General features: G+C 52.7%; 3 protein-coding genes across 3 annotated transcripts; 1 reads left to right on the top strand and 2 right to left on the bottom strand.

The window, feature by feature from the left end:
* Positions 1–3,513: 3,513 nt before the first annotated feature.
* On the top strand, positions 3,514–5,393 carry PG997_009357 (glucose transporter rco-3; the record flags this gene model as incomplete). Its single annotated transcript, XM_066813672.1, has 3 exons — positions 3,514–3,629; positions 3,721–3,999; positions 4,058–5,393. 3 exons carry the CDS (start codon positions 3,514–3,516, stop codon positions 5,391–5,393), a joined length of 1,731 nt encoding a protein of 576 aa, XP_066665634.1.
* A 1,893-nt stretch (positions 5,394–7,286) lies between these two features.
* Positions 7,287–9,541, bottom strand: PG997_009356 (manganese ion homeostasis; the record flags this gene model as incomplete). The annotated part of the gene is made up of 2 exons (XM_066813671.1): positions 7,287–9,062; positions 9,197–9,541. 2 exons carry the CDS (start codon positions 9,539–9,541, stop codon positions 7,287–7,289), a joined length of 2,121 nt encoding a protein of 706 aa, XP_066665633.1.
* Positions 9,542–11,682: 2,141 nt separating this feature from the next.
* On the bottom strand, positions 11,683–14,668 carry PG997_009355 (uncharacterized protein; the record flags this gene model as incomplete). Its single annotated transcript, XM_066813670.1, has 6 exons — positions 11,683–11,731; positions 11,809–12,282; positions 12,355–13,656; positions 13,710–13,929; positions 13,981–14,425; positions 14,474–14,668. The coding sequence occupies 6 exons, from the start codon at positions 14,666–14,668 to the stop codon at positions 11,683–11,685; spliced, it is 2,685 nt and encodes an 894-aa protein (XP_066665632.1).
* Positions 14,669–14,673: the final 5 nt, after the last annotated feature.

Raw genomic sequence — 14,673 nt, 5'->3', positions numbered from 1 at the left:
AGGTTGGTACCTTGTTCTCTCTACGCTTGGCCAACTGGGCAGGCTTGCCCGTGTTATTTATTAGTAATAGTAGAAGCATGTAATGGCGTATTTCGAGCATGGGCGTTGGACTTTCACCACTGTATTTGTTGCTAGTTGGTAAGTCGGATCGTTTATATAATGATTACTTTGGCAATCTCGAGGTAGTTATATCTCTTAACACCTGACTAAATAGGGGATGTATACCACACTTCATTCTACGTACGTTCAAGAAGTGTTCTTGGTTATCTTTTGATTTCCTGAGCGAAGAGGTAGGCATTTTCGTCACCCTTTATGAATCTGTCACAAGGACGAGTCACCCCTGAGAAGGTTCTTTCTCGGCTGCAATATCCCTGATGGCTTACTCATACACTTACCAAGGTGGCATCAAGTGGCGTGGTGAACTTGACCTGAGCTTCGCTTCCTGATACCTCCCCAATGAACTAAGAGGACTTACCGCTGTCTGATTATATACTAACTTTAGGGGTTTCTTTCTAAAACTTCCCGAGGCGGTAGTAAAAGAACGCCAGAAACAGTGATTGCAATAGCGCTGACAGCCGTCTAATCTATTTGTTCATCGTGTGTACCCGGCTCTCGGCGGTGAGGTCAGCCGCACATGCCTCTGTGTGATTTGTGACTATCTGCAAAGAACGAGCACACCGGCGATCCTACGGAACGGGCCAATGAAGGCGTTGCACGAGAAAACCAACTGCTTGTATCTCTTGTATGGGAAGGTGGCACAACTGCCTGGGCTCGGTTCGTCTAACTTGCTTCCCTGTTTCCCATATCACATCCGCAAGTTAGTGTGTGCAGTCTCCTCCTGTCTGGTGTTTAAAAGAGAAACAAGACTGCGCTCACGGTCACCTTACACGCAATACCCCCTTAGCTACGACTGCTTGGCCGTTGAAGAGGATCATGCCATTTCCGTTGCAGCCTGAGCCGTGCAACACCCATGGACTTCTTCGCCGGCGTGGGGGCTGGACGGACGGGACGGGAATCCTGTGAGTCGTTGCATGTTGCACTAGGGGCGCCTTGGGCGTTTACTGCCTACCAGTGCGTTCCCGTTCGTAAAGGCACACAGCATGGCCGGCCGCCTTTAGTCATGACAAGAGCAGCGCCCCCTTGGCATACTCCCAGCGAGAATGCTGACCGTATGTGCCTATGTCGTAGGCGACCTCGATTTACGTTAACAGGCAAAAAGGGGACCCGAGTATAGGCTAGATGGATCGCTTCCAATTGGTTGCTCGGGTAGGTAGCACTGCGGGATGCCGATGTACGGCGAGCCCCCTATTCTCAGGCAAGTCCAATCATGAGATCGAACAAACCGTACAATAAGCACCAGACCAACAAGCTACTGATCTGTCGTTCGTGTGTGGCTGTGCCCACTTGTTGAAGTAAGTAGTTCCGGCAACACCTTGATCCGCGGTCGGGTCTTGGTCTTCAAGGGTGGTTTGTCTCTACGCTTTCGGGTGGTCAAAAAGATCAGGGGGCTTATCCACACCTCTTAAGAAGGCGTTGAAGCGATCCCAGCAGCCCGACGCCTCAGGCTGCCCCTTCTTAGTCTGGCCGGAGTTTCCGGAGAGGATACAATCACATACTGTGTGCTGGACGGCGTGGAAAAGAAGACGGAGATCGGATGGCCAACAACAAGGATGCATGCAGACCACCAAGCCTATCGAATCAATAGAACTCAAGCCAGGTTGCACAAGTCGTACAAGCCAGGCAGCTGGGTGCATTCCAGCGAATTGCGGGTGAAGTCCCTTTCTCCCTTGCTTCATTGAATCATCAAGAATCCTCCTCGGGGTTTCTCCACACCCCCTTCCCCGCGCCATATGATTAAAGTTTTAAGCGAGTGGGATAACGAACGTCCAAGTTGCCCGTGATGATTTATTTACTGGACCAAGGCGTTTTATGCCCATCTTTTCGACTTGATGTGTTTTTGTTTCTCGACAAATCGTAATTGCAAGAAGAGAGAGAAATAAAGAAGGGATACGACGAAAAGAAGGTGGCAGGCTTCAGGCTTCGGACGACAGTGCGGGTTTAGATTGCGCGCCCAAATGTCATGCGGACGTTCAGCTGAGTTGGCTGATGTCCCAATTGTCCCTCGATGCCATTTTTAGCGTTGTTTTCGCGCATTTCCGCCTGCATACTGCCAGCCTGCCCAAATGAATAGTCTCACTCTACCAAAAGTCCGGCTCCTCCCCAGGAGCTAGTCTCCCTAGTCGACAGGCGAAATGCCATGCCAGTTTTCAGGATCGCCCATCAACTTACTTTCCCTAGCACCAACGCGGACACAGCAATGCCGCATCTGCCCATCACAGGTAGGACGAAGAACCCTACCCTAGAAGCACACTGGAACAAGGCACTGTATCTGAACCCTTACTACTCACCCTCCTTCACACGCCTGGGGAAGCCGGTTGGATGGCATCCCCGAAAGGCCCCCTGTGCCGGTCACCTACTGATTTGCGGATGATGACATCTGTTCGCAATAAGAGAAACGAGCGGCCGTCTTACCCTTACATTGCAGCGCTGCCCCGATTGATGTTGGAGAGAAGTGCCCGAAAGCAAGGCGACCGTTCCGTCGCTCTCTCTCTCTCTCTACCCGCGACAACAACTAGGACAGTGGCATACTTTGCTGCTTCTGGATGCTTGGGCTCCAATAAACCGTGAGCGCTCGGCCAGCCCCCAAGAGGGCCAGTAACCGTAGTCATAACCTGTACATTCACAAAGGCTCTCCGTTGTCGGTCTGGGCTTTCACTGGGACTCTGTTGCATCCAACGTTGAAGATGGCATGATGATGATCTTTACCTCTCTCCCCCGGACTGACTACTGATACTTTCAGCAGTTGGGCTAGGAGTTATAGCAGTTTTCCTTTTTCCCTTCTTCTTTCGCCCAGACACCAGGACGGTAGAACGGCTGACTGGCTGACCAGGCAGAGGATAGGACGGGCTAAAAGAGGCAGAGACAGGCAGTCGAGCCGGCTGGGAATGGACGGCTCGCAGCTCGCCCTCTCGCCAGCAGGCCAGTAGGCTACCGCTAGTGGCTCTGGCGCCCATCTACTTACCTATCCTCTCCAAACATGGCATCGCTCTCGTCTGGTGGCTGCACTCGCTTAAGCGTGCCCAGCAGCCGGTCAGGCCAATAGGACGGCCTCATCCCTTGGCACTTGGCAGAAGCGGCGCTGAGGGTGTTCTCCGTGGTAATTGATGCCCACCCCCAGTCGCCTGCGCGCTGATCTCTGCCTTTCTTTTCCCAAGGTCTCCCGCCTTTTCCCTCGTTCGATATCGACCCTCTCCACTCCGGGAACTCTTTCTATTATTACCCACTCCCTACGTTACTGTATCTATCAATCACATCTCTACCCTCTATCGGTGCGGTTGATGAGGAACCCGCAAATTTCAACGTCAACCTTCCCAATTCCAGGCAACAACTCCTTCTCTGTCGCCCTCGAGATACAATCAGCCACGCTGGCCTGACGTCGCTAATCCCTTCACCATGGCGATAGCCATGGGCTGGCAGAAACCCGACAATGTCGCCGGTTCTTCGGCCCCGGCCATCATGATCGGCCTCTTCGTCGCCACGGGTGGCCTCCTGTTCGGATACGATACTGGGTGAGCCTCAACAACAACAGTCGTACGACGCGATTTTGCGGTCGGAGACAGTGCTGCAATACTAATGACTGCCTTCTCTTCTGCATAATAGAACGATAAACGGCATTCTGGTCATGAAATCATTCGTGCAGCAGTTCAACAACGGTTACCTCGACGCCCAACACGACAACCTTCCCGCCATATCACCGCCAAACATCGCCATAATCGTTGCAATCCTGAGCGTAGGGACTTTTATCGGCTCGTTACTCGCAGCCCCGGCCGCCGATAAAATAGGGCGTCGCATATCACTTCTCATCGCCGTGGGCGTCTTCTGCTTCGGCGTCATATTCCAGGTCTGCGCCGATGCGATCCCGATGCTGTTGGTGGGCCGGTACGTTCGGAATTTCGCTGGTTTGTACACAGGATGCAATGTTGACAATACACAATAGGCTATTTGCCGGAGTCGGTGTTGGAGCTGTGTCGCTCCTCGTGCCGTTGTATCAGTCCGAGATGGCCCCCAAATGGATACGAGGCACTCTAGTGTGTGCTTACCAACTATCCATCACGCTCGGTCTTCTGGGCGCTTCGATCGTCAACATTGGTACCCAAACCATCAACGGAGCTGCGGCATATCGAATTCCGATGGGCCTTCAATTGACCTGGGCCTGTGTGTTGGTAGTCGGTATCATGGTTCTGCCCGAGACGCCCCGGTACCTCATCAAGTGCGGCAAGAACGAAGCCGCTGCATTGTCGCTCAGCCGGTTGCGACGGCTCGACATCACGCATCCTGCTCTCGTGGAGGAACTGGCCGAGATACAAGCGAACCACGACTACGAACTCACCCTTGGCCCCGACTCGTACCGCGATATTTTATTAGGCGCCCCTCACCTCGGCCGCAGGACTCTCACAGGTTGTGGTCTACAGATGCTACAACAACTAACGGGCATCAATTTTATCATGTACTATGGCACAAGTTTCTTCCATGGCGCCGGTATAGACAGCCCTTTCCTCATCGCCCTCATCACCAACGTTGTCAACGTCATCTCTACGATACCAGGGCTGTTCGTAGTCGAAACTTGGGGAAGGCGGAACTTACTCCTGGTCGGTGCGGTTGGCATGTCGTTATGCCAAATGGTCATCGCCATCTACTCCTCAGCTGTCGGCAGCCCCAGCACCAACGAGGTGTCAACATTTTCCAGCAAGATCCTCATCGTGTTTGTTATGTTCTTCGTTTTCTTCTACGCTGCATCGTGGGGGCCGGTGTGCTGGGTCGTCACCGCCGAGATTTACCCCCTAAAGGTTCGAGCCAAGGCAATGTCTATCACGACAGCATCCAACTGGCTGTTGAATTTCGGCATCGCATATGGCACTCCGTATATTATTGGGTCGGGCGCTGGCTATGCCGATTTAGGGCCCAAGGTTTTCTACGTGTGGGGCGCCTTCTGCGTCCTGGCCGGCGTCTTTGTTTACTGCATGGTGTATGAGACCAGCAAGATCAGTCTCGAACAGATTGATGAGATGTACGAGCGCGTCGCCCATGCCTGGAACAGTAAAGGCTTCGAGCCCAGCTGGAGCTTTCAGCAGCTTCGCGACGAAGGTTTTGCGGACAGCGGCATACCACCAACGGAGCACGAGCTACAACCCTCGGTGACGGGGTCGAGTACGGCGGACAGCATCTCGACGGAGCAAACGAATGAGACGGACACGTCAACGAACGGAAACATGACACAACAGGACAAGGCGATACAACAGATGGGCCTGGGGAATGTCGACTTCAGCTATTGAAAGGCGTAACACGCCTTCACACACACATATTTTGCGCCCTGATGCCCCTCACGACGGGATGAGGCTGCCGGCAGGATTGATTTTGATTATACTATCGCTTTTTCGCTCAACGGACTATGGATCACTCCAGGGATTTGGTGGGCGCTGCTACGTAGACCGACCGACACGCGATTACGGGCCGGGTTGTTACCAGCGTTGGAGTTCGACGTACGGAGTTCAGGTCACATTGGGAAACTTGGATGACTTTGATTGATTGACTTATTCATTACACGGGGAACACAACGATGCGAATTTTACGGGGTACGGGAGAGTTACCAAAGAAGCCATGTCCAATCGAAATACCAACGGAGGGGCTTTTCTAACTGTTATACTATATTATATCCCATGGGGAAGGCCAACAAAGGAAAGGATACTTGGAGTTTTGGGTTTTCCAACATCAGGGGACCAGCTTTAACCAAATGTTCACTTTTATTACTAATTTGGTTGGTTCCCATGACGACGGAGGCTGCTGAGGCACGCAGTCCAACTTTGGATACTTGTCCCATCCCGAATCACGATCGATTGACGAGGATGCCGGTGGCAAACATACAGACACAATCTTACGCCATCTAGATATTCATCTATCTCAAATGTCGTTTATCATTTTTTCATTTTTTTTTTCTCGATAGGCATGAGAGGACCTAGCAATGCTTTGAAGAGATCAAGGACATTCTGCTTGGGACAAATGAAATCTACCATTTACTATCGAATGACGCTTGCCGCCGGTGAGCCTTCTGCCGAACCTGTGTACACAATGTGTAGCTTGCTCCTGTAACCCGCATCCACCCGCTATCGAATATTGGCTAATGGTGTATGTACATGTACGCAAGTCTATAAACGACCATGGCATAGCAGGCCAGTAATGCCTACTACTGACTGTTCCTGCTCCTTTGCTTCGCTTCTGTAGCGATAAGGATGCTGTCCACTTGACCTAACATTCTTGACTTGCCTACCTACCCACGCACCCACCCACTCACGACCCTTTCTGTGTTGCCTTCTTGTTTTGTTTCCTCATTCTCAGACGAGAAGCTAACAAGCTGCAAGATCCCGGTGTGTCAATCGTGTGTGCTCCCTCACCCGTCAACAAAAGGACACATTCCTTGTCGTAACTAAGATGGGGTTATCCAGTGTTCGATCTCTCAGCCAAGCCAGCCTCTCTTGAGTCCCGAGTGGCTACATCAATGCATGGTTGAGTGTGGATGTAGATAGTCAAGACAACTGTGAGTATGGCAATTGTATCTGGGGTGTGCATAGACCGACCCCCAAGTGGAAAAGAAGAAAAACTGTCTGACTGAGATTCCAGGGGCGCATGTATACTGTAAAAAGTAACGATTCCTATTGCGCCTTGCTACCTAAGCTTGAAGCTAATGTGAGGATTGCGACTTTATACCTCTTTTATACAATATTACAATCGAGTTCAAATAAAAAAAAGCCCAAGGCGGCCGGCTTGTTTGCTAACCCTCGGTGGTCCGCATGATGCCTGCCATTCATTTTCCTTGCCATGCCCTTTTCTTCTAATACCGGCTGCCCACGCATCCACCCGGGTAGTCCAGTATAACTTATGAACAGGTGAGTAACTCATGGCAGAATGAACGCGGACGTTACTTCCACTTCATTTGTGTGTGTGTTGCTAGGCAGCATTTCCTCTTTCTATCCCATAAAAGAGCAGCTAGCAATCCCATCGCTCGCCTTCCTCTTTTTTGTTATGCAGAATAGCCAAACCTTTTCCAACTCCGAACCCGAAAAGCAACAAGAGAGGCTGTAATATAGATAGATAGTAGTATAGTACGTCGTTGTAGTAGTAGTAGTAGCAGTATTCCAAGGACCAACGAACGGGCCGTGGCCATCCCTCACTCAGCCCTTGTAAGTCAAGTAAGCGTAGAAACCAATCGCCATCCAGATGACCCGCCAGCAGCTCGTCCACATCTCTCTCCAGACGAGCGACGCGCGAGACTGTAGGGTCGACTGCCACCTGGTGCGCGGCGCCGCTCTCCAGTAGCCTCCTCCCGCCCCGCCCGTCTTGCCATCGTCGTAGGGGTCGCGGCGGATCTCGATGCGTGGCCATTGGTTTCCTCCGGCCGTCTTGGACCGTGAGTTGCTGCGCGAAATGCCGTTCGTGGACGAGATGGACGGGATACGACCGCGGGTTCTGGCCGAAATGAGTTTCGAGGTGGAGGTTCCCGAGGACTGGGAGCGATGATCGAGCCCAGCTTCTTGGTCGGCTTCAACCTTGTCCTTAAAGAGAGGCAGGACCGCTCCATTGGCATATTGAGACGGACTGAGCGCGAATTGCTGCAGGCCAAGGATCGGGACAAGGGCAGCACGCACCACAAGGATCACTATGGTTAGGATGCCTACGGCAGCATATGTGGTATAGGTAGAAAGCTGCTTGGGCAGTAGGCAAAGGTGAGTCTGCAGCGTGGTCTTCCCGGCTCCAGGCAAGGGCCGGCCGTTCTCATCGATGGGATTCCACAACGACAGCATCTGGAAGCCAGGCGTGGGAACACCCATGGCCATGCTGATGCTCTTGACCGTAATCTCACGGACATTGTCCTTTGCCTCCGAGTGAACAAGCTCGCAATAGTCGTGATCGTCTCCCGAGAAAGCGTGGACCACATTGCCAATGTTCTTGACCAGTTTGACCGAGTCCTCCTCGCTCAGCACATTTTGGTATTGGTAGCCCGAAGACACACTGATGGCGTTCCGGTGGTCCGGTATGACTGGTGTTGTCTGCCCCTTAGGCGGTTTCTGTGGAGGCCAGTGTTCGCGCAACGGCCCACAAGGCGTCCCTGGCGCTCGATATAACGGGACGTGAGTGAGAAGAATGGTCGGAAAGTCCGGCCCATCCTCCCCGCGATCGAGGCTCGGCAATTTCCTGGAGTCGACATCTTTGAGCTCCTCGACTTTGTGCTCAAACGGGACCTCCTCAACTTCACCACGCCAGAACCGCAATTCCTTGGCGGCGGCTCTTCGCTTTGCCGCCTTCACCCCATCCAGAAACTGGTTCACCGGGGCATGGATAGGACTCAAATCCACCTTGTCCTTCATCGCGGAGGTATCGGCGGCCAGCGAGACCGTGTCAACCGACACGAACGTATGGTTTCCCACCACGTCGACCCTGTTCGATTCTCCAAAAAAGGCGCCAAACCTTTGCCTCACTGGCACCTTCACTTCTGCGCCAAAACCCAAGTCGTGGTTACCGGGCAAGCTTGATATAATCTTTCGGCCTCTCTGCCCCTTGCCCGGTTCGTAGCCGCCTTCGGGCCAGAACTTGTAGAAGATGTCGCCAAACCGGCCATACTCCCGAAGCCAGTAATCCTGGCCGTACCATTTGTTCCACTGCTTGACGTATTTCCGCTCGTCGGCCGGGTGGCGGCTGGCCCACTCCGGATCGCTAAAGTCGCCTCGCGCCGTCTTCCACTCTCTTCCGCCGTCGAACAAATCGCCCAGGAAAAACACGGTGTCTGGTTGTAGCACCTTTTGTAGCTGTATATACGACCTCTGCATGTAGTTGTCCGTGATTTTCATCGTCAGGGGGTTGACGGGCCACGGGCGGCCTGGGTATGATTTCGGGTCGATGATCTGAGGGTCCGCGACGAAGACGAGTCGGTGCGGTGTCGCTCCTTTGGGCTACGAAAACGCACATATGTGAGCTGCAGTCATGTATAAGTCCCGTAGGACTTCGGGCATGGACCCAACCGCCCCGTGGCCCGATACAGGCCACTTGGCGCATGGGGAGGTGACGCAGTTGTTGGATTACTTACCCATTTCTCCCAATGATCCCAATCGCAACTCCTCACTTTGGCGGCGAAGCTCCATCTCTCTCCCCACAGCAGGAGCAGCACCCAGAAGGCGACGAGCAAATGCGGGAAGCTCAGGAGGCGGCGCGCCGCCAGGTTGAGCTGGACCTGCCTGGCGATCTTCATGGTGACATTGCGCAGTCGAACACCGTTGGGGCCGTTCCAGAAAGCTTTGATTCGGCGCGCAGTGATCTGGGCCTTCGTGGCGATGTCTTTGAGGACGGCCTGTAGGTTGGGCTCGCCCGGTTGTTGCGGTTGTGTTGGGAGGCCGTAGCCTCCATTCTTGCTACTGCCGTACGGAGGCGCCATGGTTAGTTGGGGAATTTGGGGGTGCTCGAAAGTTCCGACGGGGCGGCTAAAGGAGCCTCATAGTTCAAGTCCGACTCATAAACCCATTGACGCGATAAAATGCGGAAAATCGGCGAGGCAGCAAGATGCTGAACGAATTGATGGCATGTATATTAACAGACGATGGATGCAAGAACGGACGGACAGGCTACGTAAGTAGGTACATGTATGTAGGTAAGTATGGAGGGTCCATCAGCAATACCTTGTAATAGTGATCTTAGGTGCATACATGTATCATGTATCCGCCATATCCACCATAGTAGCTAGCTACAGACTACAGTACATAAGGCACCAGGGGCCCGTTGTGGGGAAGCCTTGCACGCTAAGAGAGTCCCTAAACTCCAGCTCGTGTCAGTTGACAGCTTGCGATGCCTAGCATCCAAGTAGGTCGCCATCCTACAATCGCATCCTATGCATCGTTCCTTTGTATAAAGTATGTGCACCCGAGAATACACCACTTCAACGTTGTACATACTTTATATCCATGAGATAGGAAGACTTCATTAGGCATTACTTGGGTACTTAAAGTAAGGCTTAGGGGGCCTCGGCTTCCCCCGGGACCAAAACAACGGCAGTACTTGAACTGCTTGATGGGACTATGTCTATCTGTCAATGCATCGTAGAACCCAATTCCAGGACGACAAGACAAGCCGAGCGTTCGGACGAAACGTCCAAAAACAAAACACAAGGCAAAAACACTACACAAAACATACAACACCAGGGATTCGCTGCTCGTCACCGACGCAACTACTAATCCGGCTGTCACCTGCTTATATATGGGAGAGCGGACGGGATCCCTAGCTATCAGGTGCATATGGTCGTATGTACCGGCGAATGTCTGTAAGTGCACTCAAGAGCCAGGCCTAGAGTAGATATGCCATGAGGGAACACAGCACTTCTTCGGTTCTAGCTGCCCTGCCCCCCCAAATAGAGCAAAGAGAAGTTGGTCTGCGTACAGATGGGAGCAATGGAGTCGTCTTGCTGTGACTAGGCACTTACATGTCTAACCCTGAAGATGGTTTCGTTATGTGGCTTCCTCGCAGGTATCAGGGAGTTCAACACGATTCCAGTAGCCTCGATCTCGATTACAGTTGTATTCGCTGGATGTTCGGATACCTCAGCCGAACACAAGTCGTCATGGATGTAAGTATCGCGGGTCGCAGCTAATATCACTGGATCATGAACATGCCATATATCATAAGGCTGATCAGTAGGAGGCATTTCATACATATCCCGGATGCAACCTGCGCACTTCCATGCATGAATGCATGTATGCTACGCCCTCAACTAGGCCGTTGGCTGCCTGCTATGTGATTATCCCATGCCGGAGTAAGATGTTGTACCACTTATCCCAAGCCTCCGATTTGTTCACCGCTTTCTTACCTTCCCACATTACTCTGCCATATTGATTGAAGGTCCGTGGGGGTTGAGTTTGCTTTCATCGCCCTTTTCCCTGGGTGGTCCAGGATTCCGAGCCCGAGATACCCGAAACGGAATGACGGAAGCTCTATCCCCTATCTGATTTTGATAAAGAACTATAAGCGAAGTCGTAGTCGAGTACTACAGAAGGGTCATACGGGACACCTTCCTGCCATATCCCGTTGTTTTCCCTCTGTAAGCCTTCTCCGTTTGTAAATGTTAAGTGCAACTCTCGCGCTGGCCTTCATCAAGCAACAAACAACATCTTGCATACTGGCCCTCTGGACCCCATGGCAATAAGAGGTAGGGTTTGCTCGAAGATACCACACCAAGAGTGATAATGATGCAATAATTATATGTACCCGCCTTTATTCTGGGCGTGTGAGGGATGTCAATCTGGTGGCAGTATTTCCAGAGACCCAGCAAAACAATAGATGTAGTAATCCGTAGAAAAGCGAACCAACTCATGTGCCTTTGCCTATGCTTACCCGTGTCACCACATGCTGTACCAAGCGCATGCAGTTGACTATCTTGGCTCCAATACATTAATAACCTGTTCGCAAAGAAGAAATCTTCCAGTGCTTCCCCTGAATGCCGTAGTATGATTGTCGGCGTGGAACATTATGAGTATGTGTTGTACGTAGAAGTCAGAGAAAAGGGGTCATATAGTAAACCCTTGGGGCTCAGAATACCCAAGTGAAAGGCTCCTGCACAACAAAAGAGGCTTTCTGTCTGTGGCGAGGAAGTGATCGTCAGCATCAGGAATGAATCGAATAGATTAAGCGAGAAGCGGGGAAGAGAAAGCTCACCTGATGTCGACAGACGAAGCTCCCACCAGCACATCAAATCTGCCCTCCTCGGCAATCCAAGCGGGGATGGAGTCGTTATAGTAGCCCACCGCGTACTTGTCCAACGGGACCGTGATATGTTTCGTCTCTTGCGGCTCGAGGTAGAGCTTCTCGAAGGCGACAAGCTCCTTGTCGGGCCGCGGCAGTGTCGACTTCTCGTCGCGGATGTAGATCTGCACCGTCTCGAACCCGGCGACGGGCCCAGTGTTGGTGACGGCCATGATGAGGTGGATGGGCGCGCCGGGCGCCAGCACCTTCTGACTGAGCGAGACTCGGCCGTACTCGAAAGAGGTGTAGGAGAGGCCGTGACCGAACGAGAACAGCGGCGCGATTTTGGCGCGTTCATAGTGCCGGTACCCCATGTACATCCCTTCGCCGTACATCACTCGAAGGTTCTCGCCGGGCCAATTGTGGTATGCAGGAGCATCCTCGATCCTCTTCGGGAAAGTGGTCTGTACGAGAATTAGCAGCCGGTATCCAAGGGGTCCCCAATTTACAACAACTTACTGGAAGTTTTCCGCTGGGATTCTTGAACCCGAAAAGCACATCGGCGAGCGCGTTCCTGCCTCTTGGCCTTGGTACCACGCCTGGACAATGGCTGGAACCCGGTCGGCCCACGGCATGGTGACCGGAGAACCGGATTGGTTGACGACAATGGTACGGGGATTCGCTTTGACAACTGCTTCTACAAGGCGGTCTTGGCTGCCGTCCGAGGGAAGGTCCATGGTTTGTCTGTCATATCCTTCGGACTCCCATTCGGCGTCGAGTCCGACTATGACCACTGCCACATCGGCCTCTCTAGCAGCATCGACGGCTTGCTGGAGGTAGTCGACCGCGTCGGCCTGCTTGAAACCAATGCGGCACCCGCCATACTTATGGGTCATGTTGAACTGCTTCTGCTTCGCAATGGGCCGTAGCTCGTTGGTCATCTCGACCCGCAGCTCCACAGCCTTGCCGGCTTGCATTTCCACATCGACCATGTAGTCGATCGACCCATCGAACATGGCCTCGCCCTCTTCGGTCCAGTTCCAGAGATCCAGGGCGAGTTCCCCATCAACGAACAGCTTCCCGGGCCCAACACTCATATAGCTGATAGTGTGCTTGCCAGTTTCAGTTGGGGTCAGGTGCGTTGTTGCAATGGCCGACCATTCGGGTCCCAGTTGAGCCAGCGGCGCCGAGTCCCACAGGAACAGATCTGTATTGGTCCTTCTTTGCTGAACGATGACGTTCCCCTCGAACTTGTCACCGCTGAACCATTCAAGCGTCACGCCAGGGTTGCCTGCTTTGTCAGTGCAGAACGGCGATGAGACAGGGAGCCATTTGTGGATGTGACATCCCTGAGCATATACTACCTCCTGTTCAGTGGCAGCCCGGATGCTGTCGAGCGGTAGTGTGTTGTAGTAGGGGTTCAAGCTGGCGCTGCCGCCACCGCCTGCAATGGCACGGTTGGCGTTGGGCCCAATGACAGCCACCTTTGCTGTCTTAGGGTTGATAGGTAATAGCGAGTTGTCATTTTTCAGCAGAGTGATACCTTGGGCGCCTGCCTCACGAATCAGCTCTCGAGTTTCTTGCCTGTCATCCTCTCGCTCTCCTGCCTCTGGAGACATATCATCGCCCCGTGTGCGTTCGACCAGGGTAAGGACGTTTTCCGCCGCCCGGTCAACGTCGTCTTGCGAGAGACTTCCATCCTCAATTGCCTTGAGAACCTTCTCAAACCGCCATTTTGCCGAATAGGGGAACTCGATATCGCAGCCGGCCTTTATTGCTTCGACTGTTGAGTTTACACCACCCCAGTCAGACACCACAGTCCTGGAAGATAATTCAGCTATATGTATTCGGATTCCGAGCGGCAGAGCACTTACCCGTCATATTTCCATTCGCCCCGAAGGATATCCCTCAGCGTATGATCGTTCATGTCGGCATGCACCCCATTGATCAGATTGTATGATGTCATCACAGCCCAGGGGTTCGCTTCTCGGACTGCGATTTCGAACGGTCGGAGGTACAACTCTCTTAGGGGCCGCTCCATCAACACGGAATCAATCGTCAACCTGTGAGTCTCTTGTTCGTTGGTTACGAAATCTATATATTCAATCAGTTGGCGGAGCCGAGGACGGGCTAAGTTTCACCGACGCTTGATAGTTGCAGCCACGCCCTTGGACTGCAGGCCTTGGATGTACTGAGATGCTAGTTTGCCAGTGAGGAGAGGGTCTTCGGAGAAAGATTCGAAATTCCGGCCACCAAGCGGGTGTCGGTGCATGCATACTGTAGGTGCGAGGAGCACGTGGGCAGATCTTGCCTTGACCTCGTCGGCGAGATGCTGGCCGACCTCGTATATGAGATTCTTGTTCCATGTGGCGGCTAGAGAAATACCACACGGGAAAAGAGCAGCCTGAGGCAGACCCAGATCAGTTTTCCAATCCGATATGAGGTGGTCCATAAGCGAACGAACCTTTGTTCCACCGACGAAGATGCCGCCTCGAGCACCGTTGGGCCCGTCGCTGGTTTTGATTGCCGGTATTGCCTTGTCTGGAATAGACTTGGTCCGCCAGAAGTCCGCTGCAGTGAGCAGTGATACCTGCAGATATTAGCTTCTGTCTGGGGCTTTCCTCGAGGCTGTCTGTACTTTTTCATCAAGGGACAGGAGGTTAAGCTTGCGATGGGCAACAGATCTTGCATTCTTGAACTCAAGAGTCTTCTCAAAGGGACTCTCGGGAGGGGAGAATACAGTATCTGGTGTGGTTGCGCTCTCAACACTGGACAATGGCGATGGGTTAGGGTCAAACCCATCATCGAGTTGCTGTCCTTCCATATCTTCCATATTCA

Source organism: Apiospora hydei, assembly GCF_038363865.1.
Source record: "Apiospora hydei strain CBS 114990 chromosome Unknown utg000007l_segment0_segment0, whole genome shotgun sequence".
Classification (NCBI taxonomy): domain Eukaryota; kingdom Fungi; phylum Ascomycota; class Sordariomycetes; order Amphisphaeriales; family Apiosporaceae; genus Apiospora; species Apiospora hydei.
This window is presented reverse-complemented; position numbering and strand designations above follow the sequence as displayed.